Source organism: Chelonoidis abingdonii, chromosome 3, assembly GCF_003597395.2.
Source record: "Chelonoidis abingdonii isolate Lonesome George chromosome 3, CheloAbing_2.0, whole genome shotgun sequence".
NCBI classification, from domain to species: Eukaryota; Metazoa; Chordata; order Testudines; family Testudinidae; genus Chelonoidis; species Chelonoidis abingdonii.
Window position 1 is genome coordinate 124,838,882 of NC_133771.1, and position 15,916 is coordinate 124,854,797.

Genomic DNA, 15,916 nt, shown 5'->3' on the forward strand with positions numbered 1-15,916 from the left:
AATAGGGTAAGCCGCTAGCTGGCCTGGACGTTTTGTTTACCTGGACTGTTCATAGGCATGGAGCCCCTCAGTTCCCAGTGTTCACGGTTTGCCATTCCCAACTAATGGGAGCTGTGGGAAGTGGCGCGACAGGGAACTGAGGGGCTCCATGCCTGCAGATGCTCCAGGTAAACAAGATGACAATGCATTAGATATTCAATTCAGTGATTCCATAGAGTTTTTAAAATCATCAAATTTTGGTGTAGACCCATTTATAAGCCGACCCCTGCTCTTTATTGCCTCACCTTTTTACCAAAAATATTCGGCTTGTGTACAAGTATATTTAGGACCATACACACCTTACAAGGTTCTAAATTAGCTGTTTCAACTCAAGAAATGGACCTGGGTTATACTGTAGACAGCTCAGTAAAGATCTCTGCTCAATATGCAGCTGTGATCTAAATAGCAAACAAGATGTTAGGATATATAAGCAATGGGATGGACACTATGGAAAATATTATGATGCCTTTATATCAATAAGAGGTGCAGCCTCATCTCTAATACTGTGTGCAGTACTGTTCACCATGACTCAAAAAGGGTAGTATGAAACTAGAGCAGGTTAAGAGAAGAGCAATGAAAATAACCAGAGACCTGGGAAAACACTCATACAAAGAGATATTGAAAAGATTGGAATTGTTTATCTTAAAAATGAGATTAATAAAAGTGGATATGATATCATATATAAAATGAGTGGTCTGTATGAGGGAAATCAGTCTGAATGGTGCAGGGATGGGAGATTGTTTACCTTAGAAAAGAGATAAGTAAGAGGGGACGTGATTAATATAAAAATAAAGAATGGTTTAGAGGTGTAGAAAAGGAAATTCTGTTCTCCCTGTCTCATAACACAAATATCTCTGGTCTTATGAGATATTAGCTATAAGTGGATGTGCCATATGCCATTGTAGGCAGTCTCATTATACCATCTCTTCCATAAACTTATCAAGTTCAGCCTTGAAACGAGTTAGGTTTTTGCTCTCACTACTCTCCTTGGAAGGCTGTTCTAGAACTTCATTCCTCTGATGGTTAGAAACATTTGTCTAATTTAAATCCTAAACTTGTTGATGACCAGTTTATATCCCTTTGTTTTTGTATCAACATTGGCCCTTAACTTAAATAATTCTTCTCCCTCCCTGATGTTTTTATAGAGAGTGATCATATCTCCCTTCAGTCTTATTTTTGCTAAGCTAAACAAGCCAAGGCCTTTAAGTATCCTCTCATAAATCAGGTTCTCTATTCTTCCAGTCATCCTAGTACCCCTCTCTGCACCTATTCCAGTTTGAATTCATCTTTCTTAAACATGAGAGACCAGAACTGCACACAGTATTCCAGATGAGAGCTCACCAGTGCTTTGGACGGTGGTTATAACACTTGTGTATCTCTACTGGAAATATCTCTCCTGATGCATCCTAAGATTGCATTAGCCTCTTTCATGGCTGCATCATATTGGCAGCTTATAGTCATCCTGTGGTTGACCAATACACTTAGGTCTTTCTTCTCTGTCACTTTCAACTGATAAGTCTCCAGCTTATAAGAAATACACTTGTTAGTCCTTAAATTCATGACCTTGTACTTTGCACCATTAAATGTCATCTCGTTTCTATTATTCCAGTTTTCAAGGTCATCCACATATTCTTGTGTGATAGTCTGGTCCATCACCATACTCCCATCTTTGTGTCATTTGCACATTTTATTAACACATTCCCACTTTTTGTGCCAATGTCATTAATGAAAATGTCAGATAAAATTTGTCCCAAGATCAAGCTTTGAGAAACTCCACTGGTAATGTCTCTCCAGCCTGACAGTTCACATTTGAGCATGACCCATTGTAATCTTCTCTTTAACCAATTCCTTACCCACCTTCTGATTTTTGTATTAATCCCCATCTTCTCCAATGTAACTAATAATTTCCCATGTGGAATGGTATCGATTTCCTTACTGCTGCAGTAGTTCAGCTGCCAAAAATCTCATTTTGACATTATTGCCAAGCACCTACAGTGCTTGGTACTGTGTAAACAAATATGAAGGAACATTCCCTGTAACAGATCAAATTCAGTCAGTTTTACAATCAGATCAAATTCAAAGTAGATCGGTCAAAAAACAGTCTGTGTTGTCGCAGCATGATGTGAAGGTGGTGATTATCTGTGGAAGGCTTTGGGAAGATGAACAGTTAGAGGAGGTATTGGAAGGCGAAATAGGTGGTTTTTTTGTGCACAGGAAGATGGGGGTGGGGGCGGGCTCAAATCTCAGGGCATCCTGAAAAGAGACAAGAAGACGAGAGTGGGAGACGAGTACAAACAGTGACAAATAAGAGGGAAGCTTTGGCTGAGCAAAGGGAGAGAGTTTCCAGCCTAATACTTAAAGATGATATTGGCAGGCTGGTAACCAAACCATTACTTAGCATATACATTAATCAGAATTTAGCACACTGGCATTTGTCACATAGTGATTACAGTTAATGACCAAATACTACTTTGACTTATTGCAGTGCTAATGTGGAATAATGCCATTGCCTTCAATAAGGCCTTCATTGAAGTTCCCTATGGAGTTACTCCAGGTTTGTACCAGTGTAAGTGAGAGCAGGATTTGGCTTGCATTGTTTAATATTTGTTTTAAACTTCCAGCCATGAAAAGCTTCCCCAGGCTCCTCCCCCATTCCCATTTCCTCCTCTCACTTTCAGTCTTCTGTAGCTGTTGATCAGCACATGACGGGAAATATGGAATGTGTCCTCCTTTCATCTGTTTGGAAAGAACTTTACAATTACATTTCTGTCTGAAACTTTTTAAAGTACTATTTGTACCAGTAGAACCTAGGATCACTGTAGCAGTTAAGAAAATAAAACCTGAATTTACCCCCTCCCCAGCTTGTTTAATTTGTACATTTTCAGTGTTTCCCCTGTGTAGTCAGTCAGTTTCTCCTTTTATTTATATGAGTGTTCCACACAGTAATAGGAGACAGAAACACATTTGAAATACTGAAAAATAGAAGGGTAAGCCCACAAAATTAGGTAGCGCACTAAGGGGTAGATGTAGTACATGAAACTACCTTTAATTCCTTTTTGGAAACTCACTAGATTTCAAGTTCAGTTAAATTTGCCTAAAATATACTTGTCTCGGTTAGAACTATGTGGTAGCAGCAGCCGCCTTGAATAATACATTTGTCATTTAATGGATTCATTATTATAACTTATTTATTGTTGGTTGCTAATCTTCTAAAATTGTCTAAACAAAGAGACCTTAACTTGTTCAAAACATAAAGGCACAGGACATGCTTAAGGGAGAGAGAACTATAAGTTCCAGTTTCTGTGGGCTTAGTGCATCTTAGTTAAATACTATTTTAAACAAGAAAAATCCTCAAATCATCCATTTTGTGTTTGATATAGTGGGTGGAAGTTCTCCTCTATCTTTTCCTGAAGTTGTAACATATTGCCTTCCTCCTGGGCTATACTAATCTAGTTCCAGTTGATTGATTGTACAGACAGTCTGTGGGTTCCACAAGACCTGACTTATGCAAATTCGCACTTACGGAAAAAGTTCCATAAACCAGAAATAGGATTTTCGAATTGCGGAAATTTTTGCATAACGTACGGGTATACGTTTCTGACTTACGCAAAATTCGAGTTATGCAAGGCTTCCCGGAACAGAACAATTGCATAAGTTGCAGAGGCGTTTGTATTGTCTTTTGTCACAGATATCAGAGGACATTCTCTCACTTTCTCCCAAACTATTGCTTATCAGTTGAATAACTCATCCTCCTCTATCTACCTTTGTGTTTCTCATAATCCATTTGAAATCTCTGCTAAAACATCACTTAGTCATCTGTCCTTTTAGTATTGTAACAGCTGACACATTCTCCTTTCTCCACCTCTTGGTGTTCTGGATTATATAAACTCTATAGATACTGTAAACGCTCTTATAATCTTTCTCACACATGCCATTAACAGCAATAAGGGCAAGGTTCAAATAATGTGTAGGGGTTCCATTTAAAATAAACAAATAGTTTGTCTGGAGTCCTCATCTGAAACCAGACTCAGGTTTTAGGAACTTAAACTTTAAACCCCTGGTCATCCTTAAAGGTAATTTAATTGTCTTCCCTTCTTCCACATACACTCAGAGTCTAGGTAAGTGAGGAACACAATGAAGTTTATTTAGGGATAAATAGACAATCAAATAAACTATTAAATTAATGAGGCCAACTGGTTATTTTCCAGTCCCTCTAAAGTTCTGCCTCCCAGCAGAATCCCCAGCTAGGCCTCACCTGAAAATCCAGTCCACCCTACTTCAATCAGGTGGGCAGAAAGTTCTCTCTTCAGTCCCGCGCTCATTGAGGTCAACAGGAGCAATATTCTAATGCATAAGCACAAGGGGGTAAATTAAGGTTGCACAGGCAGCCTTATTTCTTGCATTTCCTAATTTATGAGTGCTTAACTTTGCAACCTTAACAACATTCTTTAAACATGTTTTTTTCTGGGTTGTACTACAGTAACTCCTCGCTTGACGTTGTAGTTATGTTCCTGAAAAATGCTACTTTAAGCGAAATGATGTTAAGCGAATCCAATTTCTCCATAAGAATTAATGTAAATGGCAGGGGTTAGGTTCCAGGGAATTTTTTTTCACCAGACAAAAGACATTATATACATATACAGTATAAGTTTTAAATAATTTTAAACAAATTATTTAGTACTTGTCATAAACAGATAGTAGGAGTTAATAAAACAGAAGTACTTTATATCTCTTTTGACTGTAAAAGGTTGACAAGTTCAGTAAGCCTGGCTGTCACCTGACCAGAGGACCAATCAGGGGACAGGATACTTTCAAATCTTGAGGAGGGGAAGGCTTTGTGTGGCTGTTAAAATTTGGTGGTTGTCTCTCTGGGTTCTGAGAGTGACCAGAACGTGCAACCAGGTTTCTCTCCAATCTTCTCTGATCAGGCTCTCATAAGTTTAAAATAGTAAAGGTACTAGTAGCTGAGGCGAGTTAGCTATATTTTGTTCTTATGTGCAAAGTGCATTTGAGCTGGAAGGAATTTAATTGTGCATTTGGCTGGAAGGAGTTCAAAATCTTGTAAGTTTGCTGAAAGGAATTATTGACTGTATACTTATGGGGGGGGCTGGGATGGGTATTCCGTGTCTATAGCTCGAATAACCCTGTACCTGATCTCTCTAAATTTACAAAAGATAATTTTTACTGTTTTCTTTCTTTAATAAAAGCTTTCTTGTTTAAGAACCTGTTGTTTGTTTTTTATTCTGGTGAGACCCGAGGACTGGGTCTGGATTCCCCCAGGATTGTGGGAGAGGAGGGAGAGAGAGAGAGAGAGTATATTCTCTCTGTGTTAGGATTATCTTCTCTCTCAGGAGAGTCTGGGAGGGGGAAAGAGAAGGAGGGAGGAAAGTGATATTGTCTCGTTTTTTAGATCAAGGAGTTGAATCACAGTGATCTTCAGGTAACCCAGGGAGGGAAGCCTGGTAGAGGCAACGGTGGGGAAAGGGTTTACTTCCTTGTGGTAAGATCCGGAGGGTCTGGTCTTGGGTTCTCCGGGCAAGGTCTTGGGGGGACCAGAGTGTACAGGCACTGGAATTCCTGGTTGGTGGCAGCGCTACGGTTCTAGCTGGTAATCAGCTTAGAGGAGTTCCATGCTGGTACCCCATCTTTTGGACGCTAAGGTTCAGAGTGGGGAATTATACCATGACAGTCCTATACTCACCAATGATGATTGTGAAGCTTGGTTCAGGTGGGGCATAGTGGGGGTCAGGGTGCGGGGGCTTGCCCCACTCTGCCTGTCCAGCGCTCCTGCTAGGGAGCGGGGTTGGGGGCTTGCCCACTCTCCGTCTGGAATGCCGGGCGGGCGGAGTGGGATAAGCCCCCCCTTCCCCAACCCTGTTCTCCAGCTGGAATGCCAGGTGGGCGTAACAGGGAAAACTCCGACTCCCTGACCCTGCTCACCGGCTGGAACGCCAGGCGGGCAGAATGGGGCAAGCCAAACAACCTTATAATGGAACGTTGCGTGACTTTAAACGAGTATGTTCTCTAATAGATCAGCTTAATAATGAAACAATATTAACTGGAATGACTTTAAACTGGTACAGTAACTCCTCACTTAGAGACTGACCCTTGGAACACCTCACTACTTTGCTTTGGATTCATTTTCAATGCACCTAGTTAATTGACAAGACGTATTCTAAGAAGTCTTAAATCAATTACATTTCATGGAACTGTCTCTCTCCTGTGTCCCATTCTGTTGTTTTCAGGTACTGTTTGGCACTGCTGATGGTCAGGTTATTGTCATGGACTGCCATGGCCGAATGCTGGCACATGTTCTCCTTCATGAGTCAGATGGCATCCTCAGTATGTCCTGGAACTACCCCAGCTTCCTGGTGGAAGACAGCAGTGAAAGTGACACAGATTCTGATGACTACTCCCCACCGCAAGGTATGTTGCCTTCAACTTTTTTCTGTTTAATATTTGCTGACACTTATCTAACAGCAGTGCCATGGAGCAGTCATGCTTTATAGTAGTATAGGAACATAAGTCTTCCATAGTTTCATCCACAAGGGGCAGCATGTGGGGCAGCAGATAGAACACTGGACAGGGAGCGAGAGACCTGTGTTCTAGTCCCACCTCTGCCACTGACCCACTGCAAGTCACTCCCCTCTCTGTGCTACGGTGTCTTCATTGGTGAAGAAGGGATAATGATACCTTTATGAAGTGTTTTTTGAGATCTGTGAGCGAAAAACATGGCATAAGAGCAAAGTAGTATCATTACTTATCATTACTGAGCATGTCTGACACATTTTAGCAGTATAAGCCAGTAGTCCTCATGCATATTGTCAGAGGACAGGTAGTCTGACAAACTAGTGCATTGTAATATAGCTCCATATCAAGAGTCACCTGTGGCAATAATATTTCCAGTACTGTTAAACATATCTATAAATACTGTGAGTTTTATTTCCAGTAAATCCTCTTAACCAGTGATCATGCTTATCAGTATGCGGTCCATCCCTGATAGTACTGAGCTTAGTACGTTTCATAAAAGGATTAGACCTGAAAATAGCCCTGCGGTTACACTAGCTAGGAGAAGGGTGATTGGGGTTATCAGTCCTCATGCTTCCAAGCATACATTAATTGCCAGTTGTGATCAGGATGAAGTCTCTCCCTCCTTACCATGGTATAGTATCACATGATTATGTGCACCATTTGGTTTTTAAACCGTCATAGAAGTTAGAGATGGCAAAGACCTAATAGATCGTTGAGTCCATTCTCCTACAAGAGCAGGATATAGTCCCCCAGAAAAAGGACAGTTCAGATACTAAACTGAAATTCCTCTTGGCTAGTGTTGGGGACAAAATTGTTATTCCAGTATATGAGGTCCAACTAATTTAAAGAGTGATGTAAATGTTGATGGGATGGTGGAAAATTAAAGTATATATTGACTAAAGACGTGTCTGAACCAGCACTTCAGATCTGATCTGTTGGTTCCAAACATGCCCTGGCAGTTTAGATCTACTTCAAATCTACTTCAAAAGGGGCATGTTTTCTGTAACCAGTTTAGGTGTAACTTAGGGTACGTCTACACTATGGGATTATTCCAATTTTACATAAACCGGTTTTATAAAACAGATTGTATAAAGTCGAGTGCACGCTGCCACACTAAGCACATTAATTCGCCGATGTGCGTCCAGGGTCCGAGGCTAGCATTGATTTCTGGAGCGTTGCACTGTGGGTAGCTATTCTGGAGCTATCCCATAGTTCCCCGCAGTCTCTCCCGCCCCTTAGAATTCTGGGTTGAGAGCCCAGTGGCTGATGGAGCAAAAATAATTGTCGTGGGTGGTTCTGGGTAAATGTTGTCAGTCATTCCTTCCGGGAAAGCAATGGCAGACAATCATTTTGCGCCCTTTTTCCCTGGATTGCCCTGGCAGACGCCATAGCACGGCAACCATGGAGCCCATTCAGCTTTTTTTTTTTTTTTTTTTTCCGTCACCGTATGTGTACTAGATGCCGCGGACAGAGGCGATATTCCAGCGCTACACAGCAGCATTCATTGCTTTGCATGATAGCAGAGACGGTTATCAGTCATTCTGTACCGTCTGCTGCTGGCATAAATTGGCAATGAGATGACGGTTATCCTGTCCCTCTGTACTCTCTGCTGCTATCAATGGGTGCCCCTGGCTGAGATCGGCGGCCGGGGTCGCAAAGACAAAACTGGGAATGACTCCCTGAGTCAATCCCTCCTTTATGGTTTTTAAAAATAGTCAGTCCTGCCTAGAATATGGGCAAGTGTACTAGAGAACCAGTGTAATCAGAGAGCACAGCTGCTCCATGTCAGATCCCGCAGAAATGAGAGCTACATGCCATTCACGGGGGTGCCCCCTGCAACAACCCACCGTTGCTTCCCTCCTCCCCCAACCTTCCTGGGCTACCGTGGCAGTGTCCCCCCCATTTGTGTGATGAAGTTATAAAGAAATGCAGGAATAAGAAACAGTGACTTGTTAGTGAGATAAAATGAGGGGAGGCAGCCTCCCGGTGCTATGACAGTCCAGGCAGGACATTAAGCGATGCGGGGAGAGGAGCCCAGCATCCCACTGCTATGATAGTCCAGGCAGGACAGAATCTTTTCTTTACATAGGAAAGGAGGGGGCTGATGGAGCTCAGCCCCCAGTTGCTATGATGAGGACGGTTACCAGCCGTTCTGTACCATCTACTGGGAATGACCGGGAATCATTTCCTATTTTTACCAGGCGCCCCCGAGCCAACCTCACCTGAAGACCAGCCAGGAGCACTCACATTTGATTGACAATTGGACGAACCAGTCCTACTGTCACCATCTGCCACCAGGGAGGGGAGAGGAAGCATGATACTGCTCTTCATGCTGCAGCATTGCATCTACCAGCAGCATTCAGTAGACATAGGGTGACATTGAAAGAAGTCAAGAAACGATTTCTTTTCCTTTTTCTTTCACGTGGGGGGGGAGTAAATTGACGAGCTATTCCCTGAACCACGCCGGACAATGTGTTTTGAACCTACAGGCACTTGGAGCTCAGCCAAGAATGCAAATACTTTTTCGGAGACTGCTGTGGACTGTGGGATAGCTGGAGTCCTCAGTACCCCTCCTCCTCCCTCCATGAGCATCCATTTGAGTCTTCTGGCTTCCGTTACGCTTGTCACGCAGCACTGTGTAGCCTGGAGATTTTTTTTTCAAATGCTTTGGCATTTCGTCTTCTGTAACGGAGCTTTGATAGAACAGATTTGTCTCCCCATACAGCGATCAGATCCAGTATCTCCCGTACGGTCCATGCTGGCTCTTTTTGGATTTGGACTGCATCGCCACCCGTGCTGATCAGAGCTCCACACTGGGCAAACAGGAAATGAAATCAAAAGTGCGGGGCTTTTCCTGTTTACCTGGCCACTGCATCCGAGTTCAGATTGCTGTCCAGAGCGGTCACAGTGGTGCACTGTGGGATACCGCCCGGAGGCAATACCGTTGATTTGCGGGCCACACTAACCCTAATCCGATATGGTAATACCGATTTTAGCGCTACTCCTCTCGTTGGGGAGGAGTACAGAAACCGATTTAAAGAGCCCTTTATATCGATATAAAGGGCCTCGTAGTGTGGACGGGTACAGCGTTAAATCGGTCTAATGCAGCTAAAATTGGTGTAAACGCGTAGTGTAGACCAGGCCTTAGAGTGGCAGAAATCTTGTGAGATCAGCTAGTGAGAGTTCAGCACTCTTAAACCTGAGTTTAGCTCAGGCTTTCATATGGATTTGAATCACCACCTCAGCCCCTCTCCAATAGTGGTGAAGCCTTGCCTTTGTAAGAGAAGAGGATGAAAAGGATTCCAGTCACTTCAGATTTCCAAGGAAGTTTTAGATGAATGGCGAGGAAAGAGTTAGTTGTATTTTGTTGCCATTTTGCCATATCAAGGGTCCAATATTGGGGTGGATTTGGATGAAGGATGGGCGAGAACTAGCAACTCAAAATGATCCTTCGTAGAGCAGGAAACACGCTTACTGGTGCTGAGTCAATCAGGAGTGGGTGGACTTTCATTACAGGCCTGCTTCTAATGATTATTCTAACATGATGTGTTCTTTTTAAAGCTTTACAGGTGCATCAGAAACTTCTCAAAGGTGACAAACCTTTGACTCTCACAGATGTGTGGGAGGGACTTGACATTTGATGGATTTTTACTCATCTAACAAACAATGCCAATTTATATATTTATTTTTAATGTACCAACTATAGGGCAATTTCTTTCCTCCAGGTACTTTTTTGATCACCCCTCTTGTGAGTTCTGGAACGAGTGTCATTCTTAGCCAATTGTGTCATATTTGATTACTCAAAATGCACTGTGCTTGGGTCCTGATAACTGTCTTATCGAGGGACTGCAATGTCTTCTGTCAGAACCAGTCGAAGAGAATTAAATAATAAATGATACAGATGGTGCTATTCGTCATTAAATATTAAATACAAAGGAACTTTCACATGAACATTGAAAAACAAGCTTATAGAGGCAAGGACATTTTGAGAAATGGTCACCAAAGCACCCTTTCATAGAATATAAAGGTTGGAAGGGACCTCAGGAGGTCATCTAGTCTAACCCCCTGCTCAAAGCAGGACCAGTCCCCAACTAAATCATCCCAGCCAGGGCTTTGTCAAGCCTGACCTTAAAAACCTCTAAGGATGGAGATTCCACCACCTCCCTAGGTAACCCATTCCAGTGTTTCACCAGCCTCCTATTGAAAAAGTTTTTCCTAATATCAACTAACCTCCCCACTGCAACTTGAGACGTTACTCCTTGTTCTGTCATCTGCACCACTGAGAACAAGCCTAGCTCCATCCTCTTTGGAACCCCTTTCACGTAGTTGAAAGCAGCTATCAAATCCCCCTCATTCTTCTCTTCTGTAGACTAAACATCCCAGTTCCCTCAGCCTCTCTCATAAGTCATGTGCTCCAGCCCCTTAATCATTTTGTTGCCCTCCGCCGGACTTCTTTCCAATTTTTTCACATCCTTCTCGTAGTGTGAGGCCCAAAACTGGACACAGTACTCCAGATGAGGCCTTACCAGTTTGATAGAGGGGAATGATCACGTCCCTCGATCTGCTGGCAATGCCCTACTTATACAACCCAAATGCCATTAGCCTTCTTGGCAACAAGGGCACATTGTTGACTCATATCCAGTTTCTTGCCACTGTAACCCCTAGGTCCTTTTCTGCAAACTGCTGCCTAGCCATTCGGTCCTAGTCTGTAACAGTGCATGGATTCTTCCATCCTTAGTGGAGGACTCTGCACTTGTCCTTGTTGAACTCATCAATTCTTTTGGCCTAATCTCTAATTTGTCTAGGTCCTTGTATTCTATCCCTACCCTCCAGCATATCTACCACTCCTCCCAGTTTAGTGTCATCTGAAAACTTGCTGAGGGTGCAGTCCACGCCATCCTCCAGATCATTAATGAAGATATTGAACAAAACTGGCCCCAGGACCAACCCTTTGCTCATATCCCCCTTGCATCTAGGCTTCAAGATATATTTGGACTCTGGTCAGAGGGTACACTAGTTAGCGCTTAACATTTAAAGCACTGTAATCTGTAGGAGGCTAGTTACAATACTCAGATGCATTTATGATGTTCGTGGTGTGATCAGCAGAATCCCCCAATGTGATAAAATGTAGCAAGCAAATAATTGTAAGTATGATTGATTATAAGATGTGTAATGCAGTATTATATGTATAGTACTTCATAGGTGTGCTGGTTACCTAGTCTATCACTTCTTGGTAACAGGGCCGGCTCCAGGCACCAGCTAAAAAAGCAGGTGCTTGGGGTGGCCAATACCAAGGGGCGGCCCTCCAGCCGCTATTGCGGCGGCACATCCAGGTCTTTGGCGGCAATTCAGCGGCAGGTCCCTCAGTCCCTGTCGGAACAAAGGACCTGCTGCCAAAGAGTGGAGTGGCACGATCACGCTGCTGCGGCTTTTTTTGCTGCTTGGGGTGGCAGAAAACTTGAGCCGGCCCTGCTTGGTAACACTGACTACCCAGTACTTTCAGACTCCAGCTGAAATGAATGGCGCCATCAGGGAGGGTGGAGTGGTTGTGGAGAGAGAGAGAGGCGTAGGCCTAAAATGGAACAACAATAGAGTTTCAGGCAGGAATATTAGAATGCTGTAGAGAAGTGGAAAATTTGCTTTCAGTTTCTTGTGATTGCACTCTAGAGCTATTGTCCTTCGGATGGGGAGGGTACAGGTCAGAGGTTGGTTTCATAGTGTCAATGAGGCAGACTAACTATCCACATGTGTTTTGCCTTTGCTCATATCCATGGGGAAGAAATAACCAGGCAGAATTCAAGTCTCAGAACTGGTCACTGTGACAGCAGGTTGGACTGAAATGTTCTTTTACCTGGATTTAATCACATTTGATAGCTCCTTTTTTGCTTACTTAACAATCTTGTTTTTGCAGATGGTCCAGCTGCATATCCGGTCCCAGTGCAGAACACCAAACCACTACTCACTGTCAGCTTCACGTCAGGAGACATTAGTTTAATGAACAACTATGATGACTTGTCTCCTACTGTCATCCGCTCAGGGTTGAAAGGTACAAGAGAGAGAGATCCTCTCCCCTCACATACAGTTTTTCTTCTGATGTTTTAATTTATTTCTTGTCTATATGGTTGTGTTTAGTGTCTTGCCTCTTATAGCCTGGTACCTGCTACAGTGATTCTCACTGTCAGCAGTGACACCTACTGATATAAAAGCAAAGCACAGCTATTAGACTTGCTTTTGAAATAAGTTGATTTTATATTTTTAGGAGGCATTTCTGATATTAAAACCTAATGAAACAGTTTGCTTTCCTCCAGGCTAATGCCATAACGGTCCTGTCTATATGTGGTTGTTTATGAATGCCCAGGTAACTTAGTTTTCTTTGTATCCTAAATTCATTATGGGATCAGTCATTCCTGTAGCAGCCAAATGTAAGTTATAGCTGGTAGAGTTATTGAGTACTAGGTAGAAATATTAAGATGCAAGTCATTGTGAGAAAAGGAACACTCCAGTGATTAGTTATTACACCTTAGATAGCTAAATATTTACTAAGTTCTGTTTGTCTATGTGCGCATGCACACCTCCTTGCAGAGTAAGACATGGTCATCAAACTGCCACCCCAGCTGGAAGTGGCGTCTTGTTGTGTTTTGGTAGGCATATGCCTGCCACAGATTCCCCTTTCAAACTCCACAGAAATAGTCCACAGAGTCTTTCTGCAGATATATAGGCCTTGAGGGGTCAATTTTATTACAGATATCCCATGTATATTAATCATAACAAAAATCCTATTACCATAGTCCAGATTTCCCCAGCATAGTCTGAACAGTGTAACATACAGCCCTAGGGTCCCTCACTGTGCTCCATTTCTCTGGTGCAGCCCTTTCTAGTCCTCATACTAGGACAGCTGGGAATCATTAAGAAAGGGACAGATAATAAAAAGAAAATATCATATTGCCTCTGTATAAATCCATGGTACACCCACACCCTGAATATTGCGTGCAGCTCTGGTTGCCCCATCTCAAAAAAGACATATTGGAAGAAAAGGTACAGAAAAGGGCAACAGAAATGATTAGAGGCATGGAACAGCTTCTGTATGAGGGGAGAATAATAAGATTGGCTACTGTCTGAAGATACTGGGCTAGACGGACCATTGGTCTGACCCAGCATGGCCAATCTTGTGTTCTTATCCCTTCCACTTGGAGTGCCACCCTGCTCTTCCCAACAGAAACCTCTGTAGCGTCTCTGCTGGATGCATCCTTGCCAGGGGAGCATGCCTCATTCCCCTGGCCCTCTCAGTTCCTCCGGGTCTAGCTCTCTGGCCCTGGAGATGTCAGCTGGTAAGCTTCTCTGCTGCTGCCCAGCCATCAGCCCTTGTCTTCAGCCCTCTGGCTTAGAGCCAGCAGGCAACTCTCTTCCCTGCTTCTCCTGCCTTCAGCCCTCCGGCTCTAGCACTCTGGCTTGGGGACACCATCCAGCAAACCCATCTTAATGCTCTCCTGCCTTCAGCTTCCCCCCAGGTCCCAAACATAGTCTCCTAGCCAATTCCTCCCTCTTCAGCTTTCCCCAGAGACTTCTTCCAATCTCCCACCTCTCCTGACTCACTCTCACAAGGACTCTCTCCCTCATTGAGTCTCCTCTGTCTGACTCTGGCAGCCCTTACCTGCCCTTTCTGACTGAACCAGTCTGCTCTGGCACCGGGGGAGCTGGACCTACTTGATTTACTAGGGCCAGCTTCCCTGTGACAGGCCCCAATTCAACAAAAAAAGCACTTAAGCACATCCTTAAAATTAAGTGTGTGACTAAGTCTCATTGTATAATAGCAAAACTGCTATGCTGAATCAGGCCCTAAGATACTTCTCAGGGTGGGTAAGAGAGGCAGAATCTGGCCTCGAAGATAGTGCATTGCAGTAGGAGTCTGGAGATTTGGGCTCTGTTCCTGTTTCTGCTGCTGAGTGACCTTGGGCAAGCCACTTCAGCTCTCTGTACCTCAGTTTCCCCATCTGTAAAATGGGGATAATGATACTGATCTTTTATAAAGCACTTAGTTCTCTATAGATGAGAAACAATATATGAGCTGCATGTTGTTATAGACAGGCAAAAGTGCATTTTCAGTCAGAACAAAAAAGAATTGAAGAAATGAGTTTATTGACCTTCTGATATTTACAATATCCACACAAACAAAAGCTGCAACTTCATCCTTAACACCTCTGTTTTAGGAATTAACGTAAAACAAAATATTTACACAAAATGCACTATGGTCATTTCACCCTTTGCCATTTTTTATGCATCTGTGTAACACACACCATGTACAATTATCGGCACGCGAAACCTTAAATTAGAGTGAATAAATGAAGACTTGGCACACCACTTCTGAAAGGTTGCTGACCTCTGCTATATGTACTATTGTTATAGTGGGCTGAAATCTTCAGTGCTTGAGTCAGACCATGGATGTGGGGGTTAGTGGCTAAGTTTGCTGGGGAAAAGTGAAATCACTTGAGCAAATTTGGGGGACTTTTTATTAGGATTTTTTTTAATTATGCACTTTCCCATTGTTTCAGTCGGACATTTTGCACGTGGTTAAATCAAACACTTCTGATTTTCCAGATCTGAGAATAAATTCAAGCCTGAATGCAACATGAAGTGCATTTCTTAAGGATTTTCCAATTGTGTAACATCATGATATTTTTCCAGATTCGAATGATTTTCTTTAAACATGGTTTGATATTTCAAGTCCCACTGAGCCAGTGCTGAGTATTCAAGATTCAGATTATGTAAAGAATAGCTGGGTTTAGGTCGCTAGTATTAACAATGATCTTTTAGAAGCTCCCCATGTAGGGTGACTTTTGTCATAGTAGATCCAGATACATGGATCCTGGAATCCTCTCTAGTAAAGCCTGGAAGCTGTGCAGAGAAAAAGTGCCCTCAGTCCAGGAAATCTTTGGCATAGGCTTCTGATCAAGGAAGTTGTTAGCTTTGGTGAGTTCAACAAGACAGCCAGCCCCAGGTTTCATTTTTTCTTTTATTTCCACTAATATTATGTCTTTAAAAGTCTGGAAAAATACATGTTAAAAAACTAGTGGTATCTCAGCATTAATCTTGAATTATCAAAAACTTCAAAGTCTTGAGGTTGCAGTAGTTGAAATTAATCCAAGATTAACTCAGCTACCTTTCATACTGATTGTATCTTCTAGCCCGGTGTTCTTTTAAAATATAACCTTTAGAATACTATTGTTGGTTTGTTATTCCTATATATAATAAAAAAGAACATGAGTCAATGCTGCTGTAGTGTAGGGGCCCTGCATTTTGGAATTTCCTGTCTTGTGAGCATTGGCTATTTCGGCCTTAGCATTGCATT

At 42.8% G+C, this 15,916-nt stretch overlaps 1 protein-coding gene across 2 annotated transcripts in view; it reads left to right on the forward strand.

The window, feature by feature from the left end:
* TULP4 (TUB like protein 4) overlaps positions 1–15,916 on the forward strand; it is a 300,603-nt gene that overhangs the window by 221,376 nt on the left and 63,311 nt on the right. For both annotated transcript variants that reach the window (XM_032793337.2, XM_032793346.2), the window contains 2 exons: positions 6,285–6,465; positions 12,482–12,616. In XM_032793337.2, coding sequence (XP_032649228.1) covers positions 6,285–6,465; positions 12,482–12,616 — 316 coding nt within the window. The remainder of the gene's footprint in view (positions 1–6,284; positions 6,466–12,481; positions 12,617–15,916) is intronic.